Below are 23,886 nucleotides of genomic sequence, written 5' to 3'. Positions count from 1 at the left end.
TACAGACTGAATAAATGTCTGGTTTGTATTATTAAATAGGGGTCAATATAATATAGCAAAAGCCCGTACCAGCTCAGACACTCAGCAATTTCCTTGCCTTTTAGGAATTTTAGCTAAACCTGAGATAATAATCATACTGAAATTATGGAGCTGTTATTTCAAATAGACCTTTGGTGGGTAGAGACTGAAAAGAAAAGTGATGGGGACTTAGGATTAGAAAAAAAGTTTGGTGTCTTAATCTGGATACTGGTTACACATGTGTGTTCTGTCTGTGAAAATTCACAAAGATACCAAATTCTGATATCCCTCAAAATGAGATTCTATGCAGAAAGTTCCCAGTACATTGCTTAGAACTCAATAAATGGTAGCCACTATTATCTTCACTATTAAGATACAGTAAAAACCATGTAATGTGTATCTGTGGTTCATGCTCTCCATACAGGCCATTGAACAATCCTCTAACAAGAGGAAGAAACCTTACCTGAACTCTAGGGTCTTATCTTACAGTTGATGAAGGTCACATCTAGTTTTAATTGAAGACACACAAATGCCTCTGCATGGAGGAACGGATACAGCTTCAATCCAGAGCTTGTCCTGGCCCACAACTGGTAACGAGATACTTCCCCAACCTTGTTAGGATGAAAACTTATAATAAGTGCTGATACCATTTAAAAGACAACAGTTCTCCACAGGGCCTTGTGTTTAGTTATAACCACCCCTTTCATTCAGCCTGTTCTTACCTGAATACTCCTGATTCAAGCCAATCAGTGATTGGCCCCAAGGAAAGGATACTAAAACTTTGATTGGTTATTTCAAAGTTCCACAGGTTGATCCTCAGGTCATCAGCTGACATGTAGGTTTCATAGTCACTGTTGACTGATATGGAGTTGATGTGATACGTGTGTGCGTTGGCAAATACCCTCCGTGGCGTGGCCTCTACCATTAAGTCCATGGGTCTGAGGACAGGCACCTGGGATGCAAGAGAAACACATCCTTTTAGGACTGAAGCTCTGCGCTGGGAAAAGAGTGTGCATGTTTATGTCCTTGATTTCCACTGTTAAAATCAGAACCACAACAAAGGAGCTCTGAGAGAAGGAGAAATAAATTGCACTGCTTCTAGTCCCTTCTGTGCTTTTGAGTTTTACTCTTTTCTCAAAAAATGTCACCATCACTTGGCCTTGATGGGCAATTTCATCCTTTATTGACTCTAAGCATTTTCCCAGGACCCTTTAGATAGCCTCATCTCACAGGGTCTTCAAATCTGTGTGAGGTTACAGTGGGGGGTCGGGTCGGGGGTTCTGTCATCCAGAGCTGCTCTTCCACATTGTTTTTAACATGAACACTTTTAAAAAAAGGAAGTTCAGAGGAATGTGTAGTTCAATTTAGATTTCAATTGATCCTTCATAGCTCTGAAGACCTAGATCCCCTCTACGCTTGGTCCTCAATCCTTAGGGCATTGTGAGAAAACACATCATCACCCAAGACTGTAAGAGTCCAAATCTGGCTATTGACATACAGGGCACCTATCACCATCCTGTTACACCTGGGAGAGTGTTGGTTTATACTTAGTGTCTTGGCATTCCTGGTCACACCCACTTTCACATCTCAGCTCAGTCTTGAAGGAGTTTAGCTCACTTTTGAGGGAGTTTTTAAATTAAACAAACAATTCAAAAGAATTGCAGCATCCTATATAGATGTGGTCCTGGATTTCCTGAAAACCAGAGGTGACCTGAGTGGTGGATATAGGAGCCCTGAGTGTCCTCTGAACACCAGGAAAGGGAAGGGATGAAGGACTCTGTGAGCCCTACACACCCCAGGTTTGGATAATGGCTCTGTAGCATAATCCCAGGGATGACCAGAACTGGGAGACCTGGGCTCTGATCACAGGTTCACCACTCACCTGTGGCTGTGTGACTCTGAGCAATTAGCCTGCCCCTTCTGGGCTCTGGTTAGACTATCTGAAAAACAATGACAATACCCACTGTGCCCTCTTATCATGAGTTGTAATTCCATTCATGCTATAGTTTGTGATATAACTCATTCATTTCATGAATTACAATTGCCCTCCAGCATATCCTTCCAATCACCCTTTCATCAAGGGATTTATTGAGCTCTGTACTAGGTCTTGGGGGTTCAGGCGGTGAGAACAACCAGACACAGTTCCTGCCTTCAGATAGCTGGTCTAGATGGAGGCAGTGGATACCAGGTCACTCATAATAAAATGCAGTAAGTGCCCTGAAGGAGAGGCTAGACTACAAAGGGGTATATAGCATGGTCAGGGAACTCTGCAGGGGTTTTGCTGAGGAGGTATAAATTAGATGACTGTGAGGGATAAGATGTGGTTTACTAGGCCAGGAGGAGGAAGGATGTTCCAATCACAGAAAAGTGCATGTATAAGGGCCCTGTGGTGGCAAAGGTAAAGAGTCAATAGGTCAGCATATGAAACAGAGAGAATGATGGGAATCATGGTGGAGGTTATGTGATGGGGTAGGTAATAGGCAAGCCCCCAGAGAGGTTTTGCCATTGCCCTAAGAGAAATAAATTTTCATCAGGTCATTCCTGATGTCCAGTGGAGAGTAAGTAGAGGACAAAGGAAGCAGAATTTTGAAGAAGGCGATACACTGTCAAACACCAATGAGGGCATGCCTTGAGTTAAGGCTCTGTAATAGATAAAAGAAAAAGTGACTTTGCCCTTAGGAATTCTCCCTGCAAATATTTATTGGGCTTTTACTATGTCTCAGTCATTCTTTACATATCACCTCAGGTAATTCTTTCAATGACTCTGTGAAATAGGTACTAGTACAAAGTACTACTGCAAAGAGAAAACTCAGGCTCAGAGAAGCTATGTCACTGGCCCAGGTGGCCCAGGTGTTGGATCCTAGAGTCTACTCAACTGCAAAGCTAGTGCTCTTTCCACTGTATCACACCACACTTGACTATCATACATGACAGGAGTGACAAATGCTCCCTAAGTGACATAGGTATGACATCCTGGCATTGTTGATGGGGCCAATGAGAGTGGTAGTCACAGAGTTCTGTGGCTGAGCTATCTCTAGAAACCTCATTTAAGTGTTGCAGGTACTCATGGGATTTGAACAGGGCATAGATTCTGTGTGTTTTCAGAAACACCAGCCATGCTTTTCAAGTCTGTCATAAAGGAACTCCCTACTTGGGGCTTTTGAGCACTACCCACTTCCTCTGCCCCCAGAGCTAGTTGAGCTCTAAGCAGCTTCCCTGGGGCCACAGAAGATACAGCATTAGCAAGGACTTCCTGAGCCTCCTTCTCAGTGTTGCTCGGGCCCTCATGCCTACCATGCATTGTCTGCAGAAGCTGCTGAGCCTGTGGTGACGGGGAAAGGAGCATGATAGCAGGGATCAAAAGGTAGTACAAAGTGGGAACTGCCAGCCCAGAGCTCCAGCAGGGTGCCAGCTAATGCAGGGTGACACATTCCATGATATACTACTTAATGGGGAAGTCTCCACGGAGGTGTCTGGGGAGGGAGCCTCTAATACTTTGTGCAGATAAGGCAGGGGGCTGCATGTCCCTTACAGGATTCCAGTACCATTCTTGTGCCCAGGTCAAGGCTTGTCCATGGCCCAGCGATACCCCTCACAAGAAGGAAGAGGGCAGCTTAGTGGGTCAAGCTGGATGGGCTGACTGTTGAGAAGCCCTGTTGGGGCTGTGGCTCCCATGTGCCCTGGCCATATTCTCCTTTCAGGGCTCAGCAAGGATGAAAGTGGGATGCTATTCCCCAGTTGAGCTCACAGGCAATCATTAGGGCTTTCTGGGTAGGGCATTCCTGGAGGGCTCTGTGCATTGTGCCCATCACTGAGTCAGCACTACCCTGCCTGACTCCAAGGCACCCTTTTGCTCAGCCCTCCAAGGAGCTAACCTCACAAGGGAGAATCCTCCATTCACTCCTCTTGCAGGGGAGGGCAGGGAGGTGAGGGTTCACTGTCATACAGAGGAGCTGAACCTGAGCCATGGGTTCCTGAGTGAGCACCCCTCACCATGGTTGCAAATGAAACTGTCAGGCTGAAATACGAAATGGCCATTTTGCAAGTAAAGAAATGGTCCAATCTCAGTGACCAATACTTTGGAAGGACTCTGTGCCATATGGATGTGACACAGAATCATGGAACACAGAACCCAGCAAGGGCCCTCAGAGCCTCTTAGGGCTGGTGTGTGAGTGTGCATGTGTGCACCAGTGTGTGTACACTGGTGGAGGGTGATGCAGTAGGAGGCTGTGGTGTCTAGGTCTTAGCCCCTTCCTCAGTCCTGGCAATATGTTTGGATTTCCAATCACATTTTACTCCAATGACTATTCCTGCAGACAAGGAAAGCTTGAAAACATCTGGCCCCGGACCATTCCTGAAGGCTACAGATGAGGAAATCAAGACTCTGAGAGGTAATGTGCCTTGTCTGTGGTCCCCCAGGTTATGGTCACTGGCACACAGCCTGGGACTCTGCCTCTTTCCCCACAGCTTCCTCCTTTGTCTTATACAATGTCTTGAGCCATTCTCCACAGGCCCGGAGACCCCTCCTTGCCTGACTCCCCTTCCTGTGAAGACATCCACCTCCTTGCACTCTCTCTCTTACTCTCCACCCCTTCTGTCTCTCCCTACCCTTTTCATCCTTCCTCTTTTCAGCTTCTTGCTCATTATCTTTGCTGCCTCCCCTTCCTGGGAAATACAAGATCATCTTTCACTTCTCAGAACCCATTTACTAACAAAATGAATGCTGCGGTCGCATGGCTTATTTGGTGACTACGCTGGCGATTCTTCACAATCTTCCACAGCAGCAACATGGGTGTCCGTGTCAGCGAGGGTCACAGAAACCCCCTTCAGGGACACACAATGAAAGCTGAGCCAAATCTTGGATGCCCCAGATGCCCCCACTTTAAAGGACATCTGTGATAATGCACAGCAGGAAGAAGCTAGAGGTGAGACCCCAGCACCTTCACACACTGACTCTGCACAGAGGAAAAACAACAGCTGTGTTTACCATGGCAACCTCCAGCACCCCAGTGAGTAAATGGATTCAAGGCATGGCTCTGAGAGAGGAAAGATGGCCAGATAGGAGCTAATTAACAGAAAGAAGAGGGGTCATGGAAAAGAAAGAGAGAGAGAGACCATTGGTAGAAGCATGTGGTGGATTTTTAGCTGTTCAGTAACCTTGGGTCAAATTTGATGGGGTTCAGCAGACAAACACTTGAACTTGGTTAAGTACAATCAACATAATCTACATTAGAATGTCTTTTCAAAAAATGCTACCAGTTTAGATCCATATTTGCTCCAAATGTCCTTGTCAGGGTAACTGAGATTATTTTATATTGAGACTGACAGGCTACATTAAGGTCATATGGTTAAGTGGGTCCCATGTCATCAATTTGGAAATACACACAGGAATGTGTAACCTCATGGTGATGCCAGAAAAACCTTCAGTAAACATTTATTGGGCATTTACTACATGCTGGGCAGTCACCACACGAAGTAGCTTTAAGAAGCTTAGACAATACACAACCCCATACCTCTTGTTCTTGGGGAAGCTGAAACCATGGCTGTTTGATCTAGAAAAGACAGAGATGAGAGCTGTCCACCTCCTCCTGGGTGCAAGGAATCCCTGAAGAGGGTGCTCTGGGACCACCGGTTTAAGGCCAGGTGGAGAATAGGGAGTACTTATACCATCCTATCTAGCAGCACTAAATGGCTGAACAAGTAGAGAGGGTAGAAAGTTCCAGATTCCAGTCTCACTTCAAGTTTGCCCTCTGGCCTTTCCCTGGGCTTCCTTCAAGGAGCATCCTTTGTGATTCTCCAGTTATAATCGCTGTGGGTTTGGGATACACCCAGACTTCATTGTCAGGGAAGAGGGAGTGAGTCATCTTGAAAATGGGAGAAGCACTGGGTCTGGCCTGCACACATCCCTGTTCCAAAGCAACACAGCTTGGTGGAGCAGAGCAGCCATTTCCAACAGGAGTACGTGATGACTTCCTAAAAACTACCTGGACCAGTTTTAAGGAAACTTCCCCATTTCTGACTTCCATACCTGTTCCTTCCTAAAATCAAATCATCTCAGGAGACACCCCACAGCCTAGGTCCTCCTTTCCCCCTTTGCCAAAGAAGGACAGAAGACAGATTCTCCTCCATCCTGAACCTTACTGTGGTGCACCGTCCAAGGCAGAAACACTCCCAGGAGGGACAACTGGCCAATACCTTCAGTAATGGCCCCACAAATACCCTTACCCACAGTTCATTATAATATGAATTCCTAATAAAACTTTATTTCTTGGCAGAGGGAAGAAAATGGCGGCAGAGTAGGATGGAGTGACTCCAGTTCTCGTACCCCTGGGAGAAAATCCTGGCAGATCTACTGAGGAACAGCACAATCAATTCCCCACCGACAATTCCCCAGCATTTATGAAAATAAGAGACCAGAGATAGTAACGGACCAGACAGCTTCAGGTCAGTGGGGTCTCAGGGACGTGAGTAAGGTCGGAGGTGGCTGGCCGGCAGCCCTCGGCTGGCTGATAACGGCCTCTAAGCCGCCGCTGCTGCAGCAGTCCCAGAGGCTTCCGTATGCCTCAGAGGACTCAATGGGAGCCTGGCACCCCTGTGTAAAGTCAAGGGCGGTGGTGGTGGCAGGACCAGAGGCCCTCGGCTGGTGCCCAGCGACCTCGGAGCAGGCACTGCTGCAGCAGTCAGGGCCCAGAGGCTTCCATCTGAGGCCAGCGTCAGGGGCATCTGCCAAGGAGGACTCATTGGGATCCTGGCACCTGGGAGTAAAGACAAAAGCAGCAGCGGCAGGGCCTGCAGCCCTCAGCCAGTGCATAAAGGTCTCAGAACCTCTGCTTCTGTCAAGGTAAGGGTGTAGAGGTTTCCGTCTGTGGCCAGCATAGAGAGTGTCTGCTACAGAGGATTCATTGGGAGTCTGGCACCTGGTGGAGCCTTGGGCTGGCTGCGGGGTCCTTGGAAGAGAGCTGGCTCCTTCCCTCCCCATCTAGGCGGGGCTGGGTGGCAGAGACCGGTCTGCCTAGATTTGCAGGGAGGGTGTCAAGGACAGGGGGCCATGTTCAGTTGTGATCTCTGTGGTCACCAGCCCACCAGCCTGGGAAATTTGAGAGGAGCATTGTCCTAACTGGTCAGGTTGGGGATTGGGCTGGGCTTAGAGGCAGGCTTTCTAGAGAAGTTTTTTTTTTTAATTAATTATTTTTTTTAAATATATTTTATTGATTATGCCAGTACAGTTGTTCTACTCCCCCCCTTCATTCCCCTTGACCCTGCGCACCCCTTACCCACCATTCCTCCCTTTAGGTTATAGCCACGTGTCTCAAATACTTTAGATTCTATATTTTCCCTGCTATTCTTGCCCTCCCCCTATCTATTTTCTACCTACTGTCTATGCTACTTATTCTCTGTACCTTCTCCCCCCTTCTCCTCCTCCCATTCCCCTGTTGCTAATCCTCCATTTGATCTTCATTTCTATGGTTCCACTCCTGATCTAGCTGTCCTCTTGGTTTGCTTTTGTTTTAGGTGTGGTTGTTAACAACTGAGTTTGCTGTCCTTTCACTGTTCATATTTTTTATCTTCTTTTTCTTAAATAAGTCCCTTTAACATTTCATATAATAAGGGCTTGGTGATAATGAACTCCTTGAATTTGATCTTATCTGAGAAGCACTTTATCTGTCCTTCCATTCTAAATGAAAGCTTTGCTGGATAGAGCAATCTTGGCTGTAGGTCTTTGGATTTCATGACTTGGAATACTTCTTTCCAGCTCCTTCTTGCCTGTAAGGTCTCTTTTGAGAAATCCACTGACAGTCTGATGGGAACTCCTTTGTAGGTGACTGTCCCCTTATCTCTTGCTGCTTCTAGGACTCTCTCCTTCATTTTAATCTTGGCTAATGTAATGATGATGTGCCTTGGTAGCAAAGGCACAAGCAGTGAGACAGACCACACAGGCCACAGGGGCGGACCCAGTGAGGGTGCAGGGCGGCGGGCTGGCCGCAGATGTGCAGATAAACCAGCAAAGGAACGAGCAGTGAGACAGACCATGCAGGCCCCAGCGGCAGGGAAGTGGCAGAGGGGCTGCCATTGCTCCTCTTTGACCATGCCCCCACATACAGCGTCACAACCCAGCGAATGAGTTGCCCCATCCTGGTGAAGACTCTGCTCCTCATATGTAACAGGCATGAATAGTCCAAAATATGGCTCAAGAACTCAAAGCCCCAGAACCCATAACTCTAAGTGACCGAGAAATAGAGAACCTCTCAGATGCACAGTTCAAAACACTGGTGATCAGGATGCTCACAGAACTGGCTGATTTTAGTCACAAATTAGAGGAACATATGAAGGCTAAACTAATTGAAATGAAGGGAAATGCACAGGAAACCAATAGTGATGGAAAGGAACCTGGGACTCAAATTAAGGGAGTGGACCAGGAGGAAGAAACAACCAAACAGAAAAGAAGGAAGAAACAAGAATTCAAAAAAAAAAAAAAAAAAACAAAAAACGAGGAGAGGCTTACGAACCTCCAGGACATCATTAAATGTTCCAACATCTGAATTACAGGGGTACCAGAAGGGAAAAAGGAACAGCCACGAATGGAAAACTTATTTGAACAAATAATAAAGGAGAACTTCTCCAGTCTGGCAAAAGAAATAAGACTTCCAGGAAATCCAGGAAGCTCAGAGAGTCCCAAAGAAGTTGGACCCAAGATGGAGAAGTTTTTATTGGAAAGTGGACTGAGGTGTTCTCTTGCGAAGGCAGCTTGACTTGCTTCTCACCCAGCCACAGGACTGGGAAGGATCAGTACCAGATGCCGTGGGACCCAGTCAGCCTGTCGGGTGGGAGGGCCCCTGCACCCCAGTCTGGTACCCTGGCTGGCACGCGGGGGTGCCCCTGTGCCTACAACCCAGACCACAGAGGAGTCCTGCTGAAAGCAGACAAACCAGATTGAACAGTTTGAAACCAACAAGGGAGGGTGGTTCCACCCCCCTTTTTATATTTATAACTTTTTTTTTCACTAATTGCATTTTTTAAATTTTACTATTGCTTTATCTTTCAATACTTTGTTCCTCTCCTTTTTTTCCTGTTTTAGTCTTCTTCCTTTCATCCCAAACTTATCGCTTTTTCCTCCCTTCTCCTGCCCCTTTTCTAATGTTTGATTGTTGCTTTCTATACCACTGTAAATACTTCACAACACATCTCTTGGGTCTTAGCACACTTTACAGGTTCCTGAATTCCATTATTGCAGTGATTAACTCTACTTGCTCACATGCTACACCTATTTACTATTCTTTACTCTCACCTTACCTAAAAATCTGAGTGCCCGCAACCTCACTGCTTTCTAGATCCAACTAACAAGCCTTCTCTCCCCAACAAGAGACTATCTTCGGTCCATCCTTTCTTACAAGTGGCAGGTTGGGTTGAAGATTATGGTTAACACTATATATAGCCTAAAGATCTTTTATCTCTTCTCTACCAGCTGTGACTGTAAAGATCATAAAGTACTCCCTTGCTGACATAAACCATTTTGCTTCCCCCTCCAACTGATCACACACACACACAAAGAAAGAAGTAGGTGGAAGCAGAGAACATCAAGCTACCTGCAGGAGACTGCAGCACTGAATCTCACAGGTATTCTACCGCAGAAGTTCACACCATAAACCCAGAGAGTCAAAACAGATGAATTTAAGAAGCTGAGGCCAACAGGAAGAGTCCCATAAACAATGGGAAGACAAATAAACAATGTTCAAATGAAAGAAAAGGTAGAAGTCTCAGAAAAAAATGTTAAATGAAAGGGAGGCAAGTCAACTATCATATATTGAATTCAAAACACTAGTTATCAGGAAATTCAAAGAACTCACAATGAACTACCAGAAACTAGAGGGGAGCTACAATGAACTCTCCGCAAACTATATCAACATGAAAAAGGAAATAGAAACTATCAGCAAAGGCCAAGAGGAAATGATGACTACAATTTCAGAACTGAAGAACACAGTAGAAGGAATGAAAAGCAGGATCGATGAGGCAGAAGATCGGATCAGCGAGTTGGAGGACACAGTAGAAAGAATCTCCCAGAAAGAGCAAGAAAAGGAAAAGAGGCTCAGAAAGAATGAAGAGGAATTAAGAGAAAGGCAAGACAATATGAAATGTAATATTTTCCAAATAATAGGAATACCAGAAGGAGAAGAAGAAGAACAAGGGATAGAAAACCTATTTGAAAGAGTAATGATGGAAAATTTTCCTAATTTGATGAGAGAAAAAGTTACACGAATCCAGGAATCACAGAGAGTCCCAAACAAGAGAAACCCAAAGAGGCCCACTTCAAGACACATCATCATTAAAATGGCAAAATTCCAAGACAAAGAGAGAATCTTAAAGGAAGCAAGGGAGAAAAAGGAAGTAACATACAAGGGAGCCCCAATAAGATTAGCTACTGACTTCTCAATGGAAACATTCCAAGCAAGAAGAGAATGGCAAGAAATATTTCAAGTAATGAGAACCAGAGGCCTACAACCAAGGCTACTTTACCCAGCAAAGGTCTCAATAAAGACAGAAGGCCAAATAAAGAGCTTCCAAGACAAAAGAAGTCTAAAAGATAATGCCTCCACCAAACCAGCTCTACAATAAATACTAAAAGGACTGCTTTAAGGAAAGGAAGGAAAACAGAGAGATGGAGAGGAACTCAGGTACAAAAATGGCAATGAATAAGTACCTATCACTAATAACCTTAAATGAAAATGGATTAAATGCTCCAGTCAAAAGACATAGAATAGCTGAATGGATAAGAAAACATGACCCACACATATGCTGCCTACAGGAGACCCACATCAGGACAAAAGACCATCACAGACTGAAAGTGAAATGCTGGAAACAAATTTTCCAAGCAAATGGACAAGAAAAAAAAGACGGGGTAGCAATTCTCCTATCAGACAAAATGGACTTCAAAAAAAGGGCCATAAAGAGACACCCAGAAGGTCACTTCACAATACTCAAGGAAAGAATCCACCAAGAAGACATTAACATTTTAAATATATATGCACCCAACATAGGAGCACCCAAATATATAAGGAAAATCTTAGAGGACTTCAAGACAGATACTGACAGCAACACAATTATATTAGGAGATTTTAACACTCCACTGTCAAAAATGAACAGATCTTCCAAACAAAATATCAACAAAGGTATTGCAGCATTAAACAATACCCTAGATGAAATGGACTTGACTGATATATATGGAGCCCTTCATCCCAAAGAAGCTAAATACACATTCTTTTCAAATGCACATGGAACATTTTCAAAGATAGACCACATGATAGGACACAAAACGAGCCTCAACAAAATCAAGAAAATTGAAACCATACCAAGCATTTTCTCTGACCACAAGGGACTGAAATTAGAAACCAACCCCACAGGAAAAAACCCAAAACACCCAAAGTGATAGAGACTGAATGAAATGCTATTAAACAATGAATGGGTCAAGACTGAAATTAAGGAATAAATCAAAAAGTTTCTGGAAACAAATGAAAATGAACTCAAAACAACCCAAAACTTATGGGACACGGCTAAGACAGTCCTGAGAGGGAAGTTCATAGCAATACAGGCCTGTCAAAAAAGATAGAAACATTTCAAACAAACAACCTAACCCTATGCCTGCAAGAACTTGAAGAACAACCACAAAGGCAGCTCAGAGCAAGTAGAAGGAAGGAAATAACCAAGTTCAGAGCAGAATTAAATGACATAGATACTAAAAGCACAATTCTAAGGATCAATGAAACCAGGAGTTGGTTTTTTAAAAAGATAAACAAAATAGACAAGCCTTTAAATAGGCTCATTAAGAAAAGAAGAGAGAGGACACAAATAAACTGAGTAAGAAATGAAAGAGGAGAGGCCCTGGCTGGCATAGCTCAGTGGATTGAGCGCGGGCCTGGGAACCACACGATCGCGGTTTGATTCCCAGTTAGGGCAGATGCCTGGGTTGCAGGCCAGTTCCTAGCAGGGGACTCAGGAGAGGCAACCATACATTGATATTTCTCTCCTTCTCTCTTTCCCTTCCCCTCTAAAGATAAATAAATAAAATCTTTAACAACAACAACAAGAAAAAGAAATGAAAGAGGAGAAATTACAACTGATGCCACAGAAATAGAAGGGATTGTAAGAAATTACTATTAAGAACTATATGCCAAGAAATGGGAAAACCTAGGTGAAATGGACACATTTCGAGAAAAATATAATCTTCCAAAACTCAATGAAGTAGAAGTAGAAAGCCTGAACAGACCAATAACAGCAGATGAAATTGAAGCAGTATTAAAAAACTCCCATCACACAAAAGCCCTGGACCAGATGGTTTCACAGGAGAATTCTACAAGGCATTTAAGGAAGAACTAACCCCTCTTTTTCACAGACTATTCCAAAAAATCCAAAAGGAGGGAAAACTCCCCAACTCTTTTTATGAAGCCAGCATCATCCTAATTCAAAAACCAGATAGAGACACAACAAAGAAAGAAACTTCAGACCAATATCACTGATGAACATAGATGTCAACAAAATAGTGGCAAATCGCATCCAACAATACATCAAAAAGATCATACACCACGACCAAGTGGGATTTATCACAGGGATGCAAGGATGGTTCAATATCTGCAAATCAGTAAATGTAATACATCACATAAATAAAAGCAAATACAAAAATCACATGATCATATCGATAGACTCAGGAAAAGCTTTTGATAAGGTAAAACACCCATTTATGATAAAGGCACTCAGCAAAGTGGGAATAGAGGGAGCATTCCTCAATATAATAAAGGCCATATATGTAAGAGCTACAGCCAACATCACACTCAATGGGCAAAAACTAAAATCTTTTCCACTAAGATCAAGAACAAGACAAGGTTGTCCACTTTCACCACTTCTATTCAATATATATAGTATTGGAAGTTTTAGCCTCAGTGATCAGGCAAGAAAAGGAAATAAAAGGCATTCAAATTGGAAAGGAGGAAACAAAACTGTCATTGTTTGCAGATGGCATGATAGTGTACATGGGAAATACTCTACCCCAAAACTGCTCAAACTAATAAATGAATTTGGAAAAACAGCGGGTTATGAAGTCAATATCCAGAAATCAAAAGCATTTTTTGTATACTAACAATGAATCAGCAGAAGCAGAAATCAAGAAAAAAATCCCACTCGAGATAGCAAAAACAAAAATAAAATATCTGGGAATAAACATAACCAAGGAGGTAAAAGACCTGTATGCAGAAAACTACACAACACTGAAGAAAGAAATCAGGGAAGACACAAACAAATGGAAACATATACCGTGTTCATGGATTGGAAGAATTAACATCACAATGTCCATACTACCCAAAGCAATTTACAGATTCAATGCAATACCTATCAAAGTACCAATGGCATATTTCACAGACACAGAACACTTCAAAAATTTATATGGAACCATAAAAGATCCCGAATAGCATCCGCAATTTTGAGAAAGAAGAACAAAGTAGAAGGGATCACAATACCTGATATCAAACAAGGCCACTGTAATCAAAACAGCCTGGTACTGGCATAAAAACAGGCACATAGACCGATAGAACAGAACAGAAAGCCCAGATATAAACCCAACTCTCTATAGTCAATTAATATTTGACAAAGGGGGCAGTAACATAAAATGGAGTAAAGATAGCCTCTTCAACAAATGGTATTGGGAGAACTGGATAGCTACGTGCAAAAAAATGAAACTTGAGCACCAACTTACACCATACACCAAAATAAATTCAAGGTGGATAAAAGACTTAAATACAAGCCGTGACACCATTAAAGCCCTAGAGGAGAACATTGGCAGGGAAATCTCAGATATTCCACGTAACAAGATTTTTATTGATACGTCCCCTAGAGCAAGGGACATAAAGGAAAGAATAAACAAATGGGATCTCATCAAAATAAAAAGCTTCTGTGCAGCTAAAGAAAACAGCATTAAAATAAAAAGGCAACCAACTGCATGGGAAAAACATATTTGCCAATGATACCTCAGACAAAGGTTTAATCTCCAAAATATACAAAGAACTCACACGACTTCACTCTAAGAAGACAACTAACCCAATTAAAAAATGGGGAAAGGACTTGAACAGACATTTCTCCAAAGAGGACATACAGAGGATCCAGAGACACATGAAAAGATGCTCAATATTGCTTGTTATCAGATGGATGCTAATTAAAACCACAATGAGATACCACTTTACACCAGTCAGAATGGCTATCATAAACAAAGCAATAAACAACGAATGTTGGAGAGGGTATGGGGAAAAGGGGATTCTAGTCCACTGTTGGTGGGACTGTAGACTAGTACATCCACTATGGAAAACAGTATCAAATTTTCTAAGAAAACCAAAAATGAATATGCCTTTGGACCCAGCAATACCACCGCTATGATTATATCCTAAGAACCCTGAAACACCAATCCAAAAGAACCTATGCACCCCAATGTTCATAGCAGCACAATTTACAATAGCCAAGAGTTGGAAGCAACCTAGGTGCCTGTCAGTAAATGAATGGATCCAAAAACTATGGTATATAAATACAATGGAATTCTATGCAGCACAAAGAAAGAAGGAGCTCCTACCTTTTGCAATAGCATGGACGGAACTGGAAAGCCTTATGCTGAGTGAAATAAGCCAGGTGTTGAAGGACAAATACCATATGATCTCACCTTTAACAGGAAGCTAAACAACAAAACAAACAAGCAAGCAAAATATAACCAAAGACACTGAAATAGAAAACAGGGGGACAGCGACCAGAGGGGGGAGGAGAGGTAATTTCAGGGGAAATAGGGGAGGGATTTAGAGGAACGAATATAAAGGATACATGGACAGCAACTAAGAAAGGTGGAAATGGGAGGGAGGGGGAAGCATGGGGGGTTTGAATGGGATGGGAGTAATAGACAAAAAACTGTACTTGAAAAATAATTAAATAAATTTTAAAAGAAACTTCATTTCTTATGACTAATCATTACTTCTCAGAATTATATGTCTATGTTATTTTGATCAAATGTGTTCTATTAATTTTACAGACAATTATACTGACAAGAAAATATTGAATTCTTATATAAATACAAGGAGGAAAATCTATTTTTGTTATGAATGAAAATGATCAAAAAAGATTTTAACACTTATTTCGGGGATGTACAGTGGAAATACATGTTTAAAGAGGAAAAAGGAGCAACATAAAGTTCTGACTTTTAAATAACTTGTTCATATATTCTTTAATGGCTATTGATGGGTATATAGGTATGAGGGCATTTACATTTCATTGGATGCATTAAAAAATCGATTTACAGTTTTATTTTAAACCACCTAAGTTCAATATACTCCTGAGATCACATTCTCTGTAATTAACATTAGAACGAAAATGCTTAGTGCTTTATATAAAAATGCTCACAAAGGCACATAGCCTATCAAAAACCTCCTAGGGGGTACACAAACACAAAATCTGAAGATGTTATGGGGTAAGAGAATTTTGGGAATTATGCAGAGCTGGACTTGCTGCTGGCTGCACCATGTACCAGGCATATGGCCTTGGGCTTGTCACGTCATCTTTCTCCCTGCCAGTACTCCCTTCTGTACTGTTAGCGATAGCAAGCCTCTCAGTAGCTTTGCTAAGAAAACTTAGCACAGAACCCCATATATACCATCTAACAAAGACACATTTACAGAGAACTTACTTCATTCCAGAATTGTGCTAAGTATTTTACCATGTTCTTGAATCTTCACAGTGACCTTTAGAGGTAGGTGCTAATACTGTTCCTACCTTATAGGTATGGATCCCCAAACCAAGCAGCTCCTGAAACTTGCTTAAGGCCATACAGCCACTAAGTTGTAGAGGTGTCCTTGAACTTGATAATCTGGCTCCAGAAGCCATGACAGCTGCTATTAGAATTTTTTACCATTAACTTCCAATTGTAGAAAAATGGTCCATTTTGAGAGATGGTCTAGGGAAGATTTTCTGACTTTTTGCTATTGGCTCTGGGGTTTAGGCATCCATTCCATGCACCCAAAGGATTCTGTCATGATTATAGAACTCAGCATTAAGTCATATAACAGCATCTCTAACACAGCCTCCTAACAGAGCATCCCTCAGGAAAAGTGGCTAGTAGAATGATTGGTCAGTGGGTAACAATTAACTACAGTGGAAAAAAAAGAACGTTGCTGGCTTTTCTGGTTAGGCAAGTAGCTTCTGTCCACATTGTCATGAAAACCTTGAACAATATGGTCATTTATCCAGTTATCAAACCAACCTGGGGGTCAGAGCCTCACATTACATGTACCCATTATTAAGAGGTAATTCAGTGTAACAAACCAAATTGAGTATGTACAAAGACTGTCAAATAAAATACACCACTAACAAATTAAATTACTTCCCTTTTCAGTGGGAAGAATGCCAGTCATTTTTCATTTTTAAAATATGCATCTTCATTCCATTTTTTTAAAAAAAAACATGAAAAGACACATTTGAATGTCTCTTGTGCTGTCTGTACTAAGGTTTCTTTTCCAAAGGCACAACCCTCCTGGTTGTGGGGCATTTTCTCTCAGGGAATTAATGAAGCATCATGGAATTAACAAACATCAGAACCCTTGCTTCCTCCATAGATCAATCAATGGTGGACAGAGTTCAAAAAGCAGGAGTGATTGGTTGGCTCCGGCTTACCATGACACATCAGAGCTGTTGTTTCCAGAATGAAACTGCCACTCAATAGCACCCCGCCAAAACACCCAGAAATTCTATCCAAAAATATAACTTTTAGATTTCCCTGATCACACCCTTCAACAGCCTCAATATGTCCCTGGTTTCTTCTGTTATTGGCTTTGTCACAGAGATTGAAATAAGCCTGAGAGGAAAAACCCCTTCAGATCAAGTCAGCCTTTGTGCTCCAGGTTCTTAAATGTCTTACAAGTACATTCTCTCATTTAACAAACATTTATTAAGGGCCAATTACTGCTTTAGGTGGTAGATTACAGAGTGAAGAAAACAAGATTAGTGGTGGCACTTATAATCTAATAGGGAAGAGACATTAATGTCTCAAGGTAGATACATTGTTATAAACTGTCACTGATGCTGGAACGAGATGCACGTTGTTTCAATGGAGGAAAAATACGGTTTCATTTAAAAACGTAGGGGCTCTAATTGAGACTGGGGAATTGGGTAAACTGTTTTGGAAGAAATGGCAACTCACCAACTCACGTCCATACTCCTGGACGTGAGCAGTTCCTCTAAATCAGTGGTTCTTAGCTAGGAGAAATTTTGCCATGTGACAGTCTGGAGATATTTTCAGTTGTGAGTCCTGGGTGTATACAGCTGGCATCTAGTGGGTAGAGGCTGAGGATGATGCTAAATGCCCCAAGTATAGAACAGTCTCAAGCAACAAAGAATTATCCAGCCTTGCCCTAACCAGTATGGCTCAGCTGGTTGGGTATCATCCTGCAAAGCGAAAAGGTCACTGGTTTGATTCCTGGCCAGGGCACGTGCCACATTGAAAGTTTGGTTCCAGGTTGGGGAATGTACAATAAGAAACCGATTGGTTTCTCTCTCACATCAGTGTTTCTCTCCATTTCCTTTGCCCTCCCTTCCCCCCCTCTCAAATAATAATAATAATAATAATAATAATAATAATAACAACAACAACAACAACAACAATAATAATAAATTATACAGCCTAAAATGTCAAAAGTTCTGAGGTTGAGAAATCCAGCTAGTTTACATCTTGGGTAGATTAAAAAAAAACCAGTATTAACTTCCACAAAAGGTAGCAAAAAGCTCCAGTTCATAATCATAAAGATGTTCTAGATTTAAAAGTGTGTAAATGTGTATATTTACATACAAATATATATACATATAACATAACATATGGGGAGGAGAGGAAGGGTAGGTGAAGGGAGACAGAGACAAAGACAGACAGAGACTTTCCCCTTTTTCCAGCTATAATAACCACACACAACCCATAAAAACTACCTGGGTACATAATATATATATATATTTAAAATCCAATGAAAGATGGTTTTTATGGCAGGCTAACAATTTCATGCTCTCAAGGTCTTCAACTTCTTTTGGCCTCTCTGTGGAAAAGAGAGGAAAAATATCTTCCCCTCAGAAGATAAACTCACTATCTAATTAGCAGCCCAATACAGTAGCCTGTACTTCTGCCAGTTTTTTTCTCCCAGATGCTTATTTTTTCTCCCAGACACTTCCATTTTTCTGCCAAATTTGTTACTTCTCAAAAAGTGTTTCCCTGTTCACTGCCTTTCCTGTTATTTTCCTTGATGTTTTACATTGTGTGATTCCACATGAAAAAAAGGAGATACCTCAAAACATTACAGCAGGGGGAAATTTTGACTAATGTGTATAGATGGGGAAAGGGGGTATGTAGGAACAGATAGTAGTTAACTTTTGGTTAGCTTGGTTAGGATTAATCACAAAAATATTTTCATTTTTTTAAACTGCTATGGATGAAAGCATTTCTAAAATCTGCCTGCACACATTTTCCTATTAATGAGTAGGATAAATATCACTAAATATCTGATGACCCAACATTGACAATGTTGGCTACTCAGGAGTAGCTTATTACATTGCATAATTTTTTTAAAAAAATTTTACTGTGGAATGTACAGAATCAAGAAAAAATAGTTGATATCAACTTCAAGAATCTTACAGTTAAATTTGCCTAAGGAGTACTGAACTACAATGGTGTAGATGCACACAAAGATGTGTCTATCTCTAAGAACCTTGAAACATGACCATGATGGATATGAACAAAGCTATCTATATAGCTAAATGGTGTCAGTTCTGCCTTCCGCCAAGAGATGGCAATAGTGATTACCAGTAACACTAGCTTTAGGACCAAACTGACAAATGAGAGACCTTTTAGGATTGCTTGGTCTGGTTCCCATCCTTGGATGCACATTAAAATCAAATGAGGACTCATTAAAAACTGATGCCTGGGCTCCACCACCAATCATTTAAGTCAGAAAGCCTATGAGGTGGAGCCCAAGTACTGATAGATACTATTTTGAAAGCCTCTTGGATGACAAAGGGCCCAGGCTGACAGAGGGTATAGGGGAGCATTTCCATAAAACAAACTCTTAACAGTGGCTATCTTTTGGAGTATGAGGTTATGTGAGTTTAAAATTATTTTTCTGTACTGATTGAGGTTTTAAAAAGGAAGTCATTTATGGAACATAAAATGACAGGAAAAGAGTTACTATTTATAATATACAAAGAGTTCCTAAAAATGATAAATGGCAACTCAATAAAAACATGGGCAACAAATATAAACAGAAAAATTTAAAGAAAGCAAAAAGCAAATGACCAAGAAATATATACAAATATGCCCAACCTTACTGTAGTCAAGGAGATACAAATTAAGATTTTTAAATTTTTAATCTTACTTTTATAGAAGTTTAATTTTATTATACTAATCTTTTCATCCTTTATCTTTACTTATAAAAACAGACTGTTCTAAGTCTTTTATAACTATTCATCCAATATTCACAACAACTTTATGAGATAGGTGTTTATATTATACCTCTTTTTTTAAAGAATTTTATTTATTTATTTTTAGAAAAACAGGAAGGGAGAGAGAAAGGGAAATGAATATTGATGTGAGAGAGAACATCAATTGGTTGCCTCTCTGAAACCCAGGCATGTGACCTGATGGGAATCGAGCTGGCAACCTTTCTCTTTGAGGGATGATACTCAACCAACTGAACCATACCAGTCCGGGCTCATATTATACCTCTTTTTACGAATGAGGATAACAGAGACACATAGCAATTATCTGTCTTAGCTTAAAGTCACATAGCTAGTGATTGCTGGAGCTAAGATAGACACTTGGGTATTCCAGCCAAAGGCGTCCTTACCCTTAACCACAGCATTATCTCTGCTTGGATGGGCAAAATTTATAACTGGTAACAGCCTACTCTGGGAATGAAAAATGGGCACTTGCTGGTGGGAGTATGAACACTACGATTTTCAGAAGGTAGTATGGAAGTAGCTATTAAAGCAAAGTAATGTACACACCTTCTAACTAAGCAAATCCTACATTAATAGACACTCACTACCCTATAAAAACAAAATAGCTGTTTGTGATAATATACGCTTGAGGACATTTATCATAGCAGTGTTGGTTACAATTGAGCTGTAGCAAAACCTGGTAACCAACAGAATGCCTATTAATAGGGGAATGATTTAATAAGTTATAATATGTCCATACTTTAGAATACCTGCAGTTATTTCAAAGAAGATAAATTGACCTGGAGAGATATTTATATTACTGAGCAGAGAAATGTGTATCATGTGGTCTCAATTTTGCATGAATAAAGCAAAACCATATTCATCCATTAATGTAACTATGCTTGTGTGCCCATAGAGGACGAAGGTAAGGAAAGACACAAACCCTCCTCCTGGGAAAGTTCAAGCAGCTCTAAAGAGCATGGCTTTCTCATGCCATGAGCTTAGGTCTGCTTTCCTGAACTGTCTACCTGTTTGTTCCCTGGGTTGACAGAGTGCAAGCCTACCCGCTTCCTCCAAAGTGCTTCAGATAATTGAGGACAGTTCTCAACCATCCCCCTTCCCATTCAATAAATGACACCAAGACTCGGCCTTCAATCATCATACCTCCCAAATGTTCAGGACTGCTTCACTTCTACTGATGCTTGGCTTTCCTGAACCCAATCCACCAGGTTCAGAACACAGATGGACCCATATTCTTCTATACAAGGCATGTACTTTCTACTTCCACAGCTTACAAGTGACTTACCTCTGTAATAGTCCATGGCATACAGTCAACTAAAATCTCCAGGTTTCTTTTCAAATAAATTAATGTCAAGTGAAATGTTTTGTATGCTGTCTATTTGGAACTTGAATGCGATTTGCTAAATTCTCCTCCTCAGGATTTACCTATCCCATTCTTTTAGAAGTGAAATACAGGGGGTGGGGGGATAGGATGTGCATGAATGTAAGAGATGGTGATAGAAATCAAATAAATTACTGATTCTAGGTAATTGGATTTTTCTTAATAATGAAGAAGATGGGTCAGATGATGGTGAATGAGCTAGAATACAGAGAGGACAGTGACAATGTTCTAAAGTCTGGCTTGAGGGTGGGAGGTACCTTAGATAACGGTAACCACATGAAGTGGGTGGGGAAGAGAGAACCTTGGGGGAGGGTTGCTGGTTCCAAGGAGTGAGAGCAGGACTAGGTGGAAAACAGAGGTGATGGATGAGACAAAAAAGAGAAGAGGGTATCGAGCACCGAAAAGCAGCAGCACGTGGGGCTGGAAAGAGAAAAAGGAACCCAACCTACAAGAACAGAAATGGGGAGAGAGGAGAGAGAGGAGGGGAACAAAGAGTGCTAATATTCTACTCTGGCTCATTAGATGTCAAGTAACACAAACCTACTCAAACTTACTTAAACCACCAACCCCGCCAAAAAACAAATGAACAAACAAAAAAAAGGATTATTGGAAGATCAAAAAATCTTGCCAATAATTAGGACTGGAAACAGAGCCTGTGAAAAGAAGCAAGGACTTGGCCTGCTGTTAGGGACCTGGAGAACTTTGTCTCTCTCAGGAACACCCTGGTCTCTTAAAATTTCTTCCTGCATGTCAGGCCCTTCCTACTTCCTTTTCCAACAAAAGGTAACTTCATCTGTTTATCAGTCTGAACATGGTCTCCCAAGAGTCACTCGCTCTGACTACATAACACTTTGAACCCAAGTGCTCAGTATGGTTAGAAAGGAGAGAAGAGAACAAGCAGGGAGGGAAACAAAGTAGGAAGAACAAAGGGGAGCCTTCTAATGAAGTTCTCATCCCTGCCCTTGAACTTGCCACATTCACCATTAGCTCCACACCTTTTCCTCCAATGCTCCCTTCCTCATTCCATCTCCATGCCCCTTCCCCCAGTCTTCTGTGATCCTGACCCCTCCAATCCACAGAACTCTCCCCTTCCTTATGCCATGTATGTACCCAGTGCAGTGGAGAAGAATCTGGCATCTCTAAGAGCCCTAAAGAAAAAGATGAATTAGTTAGCTTCCTTTTTCAATCTGGCACTATTTTGACAACTTTCATGGAATCATTCCTAACCAGGGTTGCTAGTGTTATAATTTAGACTCCTAACATCTCTTGTTCCAGGAGAGTAAAGCAAAAAGGGTTGCTATTCCCTGGACAGAAATTTTACTTTGTTTGGAATGTTGTTATAATTGCCTTTTCATCTTCTTCAGGCCACAAACCCATTTCTTTTATGCTGTCTTGCAATTTCCCCCACTTTCCTGTCAACCTTACAGAACCTATGAGACCTTCCTCAGAAATCACATATATTTTTTTAGACTTGATGGTTGAAATGTATTAGAATTAAGAGTTTATCCTGAAAAGAATAAAATTTGGTAATTACGTCTTCTGGGCAACATGCTATCTTGGATGATATGCCTAATCTAGTTTTTTTAAAAAAGATTTATATTTATATATTTTTAGAGAAAGGGGAAAAAAGGGGAGGGGGGAAAAGGGGAAAGGGGAAGAAAAGGAGGGAAACATTGATGTGTGAAAGAAACATGGATTAGTTGCCTCTTGCACGCCTCCACCTGGAGACCTAGCCCACAACCCAGGCATGTGCCCTGACCAGGAATCGAACAGATGACTTTTTGTATGCAAGATGATGCCCAACCCACTGAGCCACCTCAGTCAGGGCCCTGGTCTAGTTTTAGCAAACATTTTTACAATATTATTCACTAAGACCCTTGGACCTGTTTCTGCACATTCATGTGGTCCACATTCCACACAGGAATGAATTTTCTCTCCACATGCACTAGCATTATGCTGGGTACTTTTAGAACTCTATACCTTATCTGTTCCCCCCAATTTTTCAAGCTGTCATCCATTTCCTTGCTTATTTCTGATCCCTTTGCCCTCTTATTTCTGGTTTTATGACACGTGGGCCTACGAGGCTGACACAAATAACTGAAAGGCAGGTAAACTTATATGTGCCAAACCTCCATTCTTTTGGTGCCCTTCAAATGTTTTAATCCTCCCCCAAGGGTATGGTTATTGATTTTAGAGACAGAGGAAGGGAGGGATGGGGGAGAGAGAGAGAGAGAGAGAAACACTGATGTGAAAGAGAAACAATGATCAGTTGCCTCCTGGACAGACCCTGACTGGGACTGAACCTGCAACCTAAGTATGTGCCCTGACCAGGAATTGAACCCCCAACCATCTGGTGTACAGGACGATGCTCCAACCAACTGAGGCAGCTGGCCAGTGCTCACCCCAACCCATCCACCCCCAGTTTCAAATTTTTTACTATATCCTTTGTACCTAGATTATTATTTACTTCATATTTTCTTTAAACAAATTCCCTTTTTAGTTAGCTAAATTAATTTTGATAGAGAACTTTACATCGCAATGATCCATGAAAAAACAATTTTCTATGACTTCCCCCAAAACAGAATTTTATGAAAATAAATAAATTTTAAAATTTGATTTCAAAGTCTAGCCAGACCAGGACTTAGAGCTTATGGCCAGTTCTTAGTTTAAAATAATCAAGATGTATGTTATTAGAAGGGTTAAAAAATATTAACATCAAAGTAAGACTTTGGCTTGATGTAGTCAGAATGATTTAAAAAAATGAGGAAGGAATAATTTCCTCAGTTTTGTGATTTAATAAGTTACTGAAAGCTGTGTTTTATATCAAGAAAAACACATAGCCCAGACTTTGGAGGACACAGTGATAGGTGAAGGAGATCAGCCCAGTATATGGGACATGTTAGGGAATAAATATGTGGTGATTTCAAATATTTTTAGAAAATCTACTTTGTGTCAGCCATGGTACTGGGTCTTGGGAATAGGAT

At 41.4% G+C, this 23,886-nt stretch overlaps 1 protein-coding gene across 6 annotated transcripts in view; it reads right to left on the bottom strand.

Annotated features, from left to right (window-relative positions):
- The window catches only part of PPP2R2B (protein phosphatase 2 regulatory subunit Bbeta), a 434,480-nt gene that overhangs the window by 54,667 nt on the left and 355,927 nt on the right, over window positions 1-23,886 (bottom strand). For all 6 annotated transcript variants that reach the window (XM_037044990.1, XM_037044991.1, XM_037044992.1 and 3 more), the window contains one exon: window positions 793-970. In XM_037044990.1, coding sequence (XP_036900885.1) covers window positions 793-970 — 178 coding nt within the window. The remainder of the gene's footprint in view (window positions 1-792; window positions 971-23,886) is intronic.

This window comes from Sturnira hondurensis, unplaced genomic scaffold, assembly GCF_014824575.4.
Source record: "Sturnira hondurensis isolate 20B ecotype Veracruz unplaced genomic scaffold, ASM1482457v3 Scaffold0004152, whole genome shotgun sequence".
Taxonomy (NCBI): domain Eukaryota; kingdom Metazoa; phylum Chordata; class Mammalia; order Chiroptera; family Phyllostomidae; genus Sturnira; species Sturnira hondurensis.
Note: the sequence above shows the minus strand (reverse complement) of the source record. Positions and strands in the feature narration are given on the sequence as shown.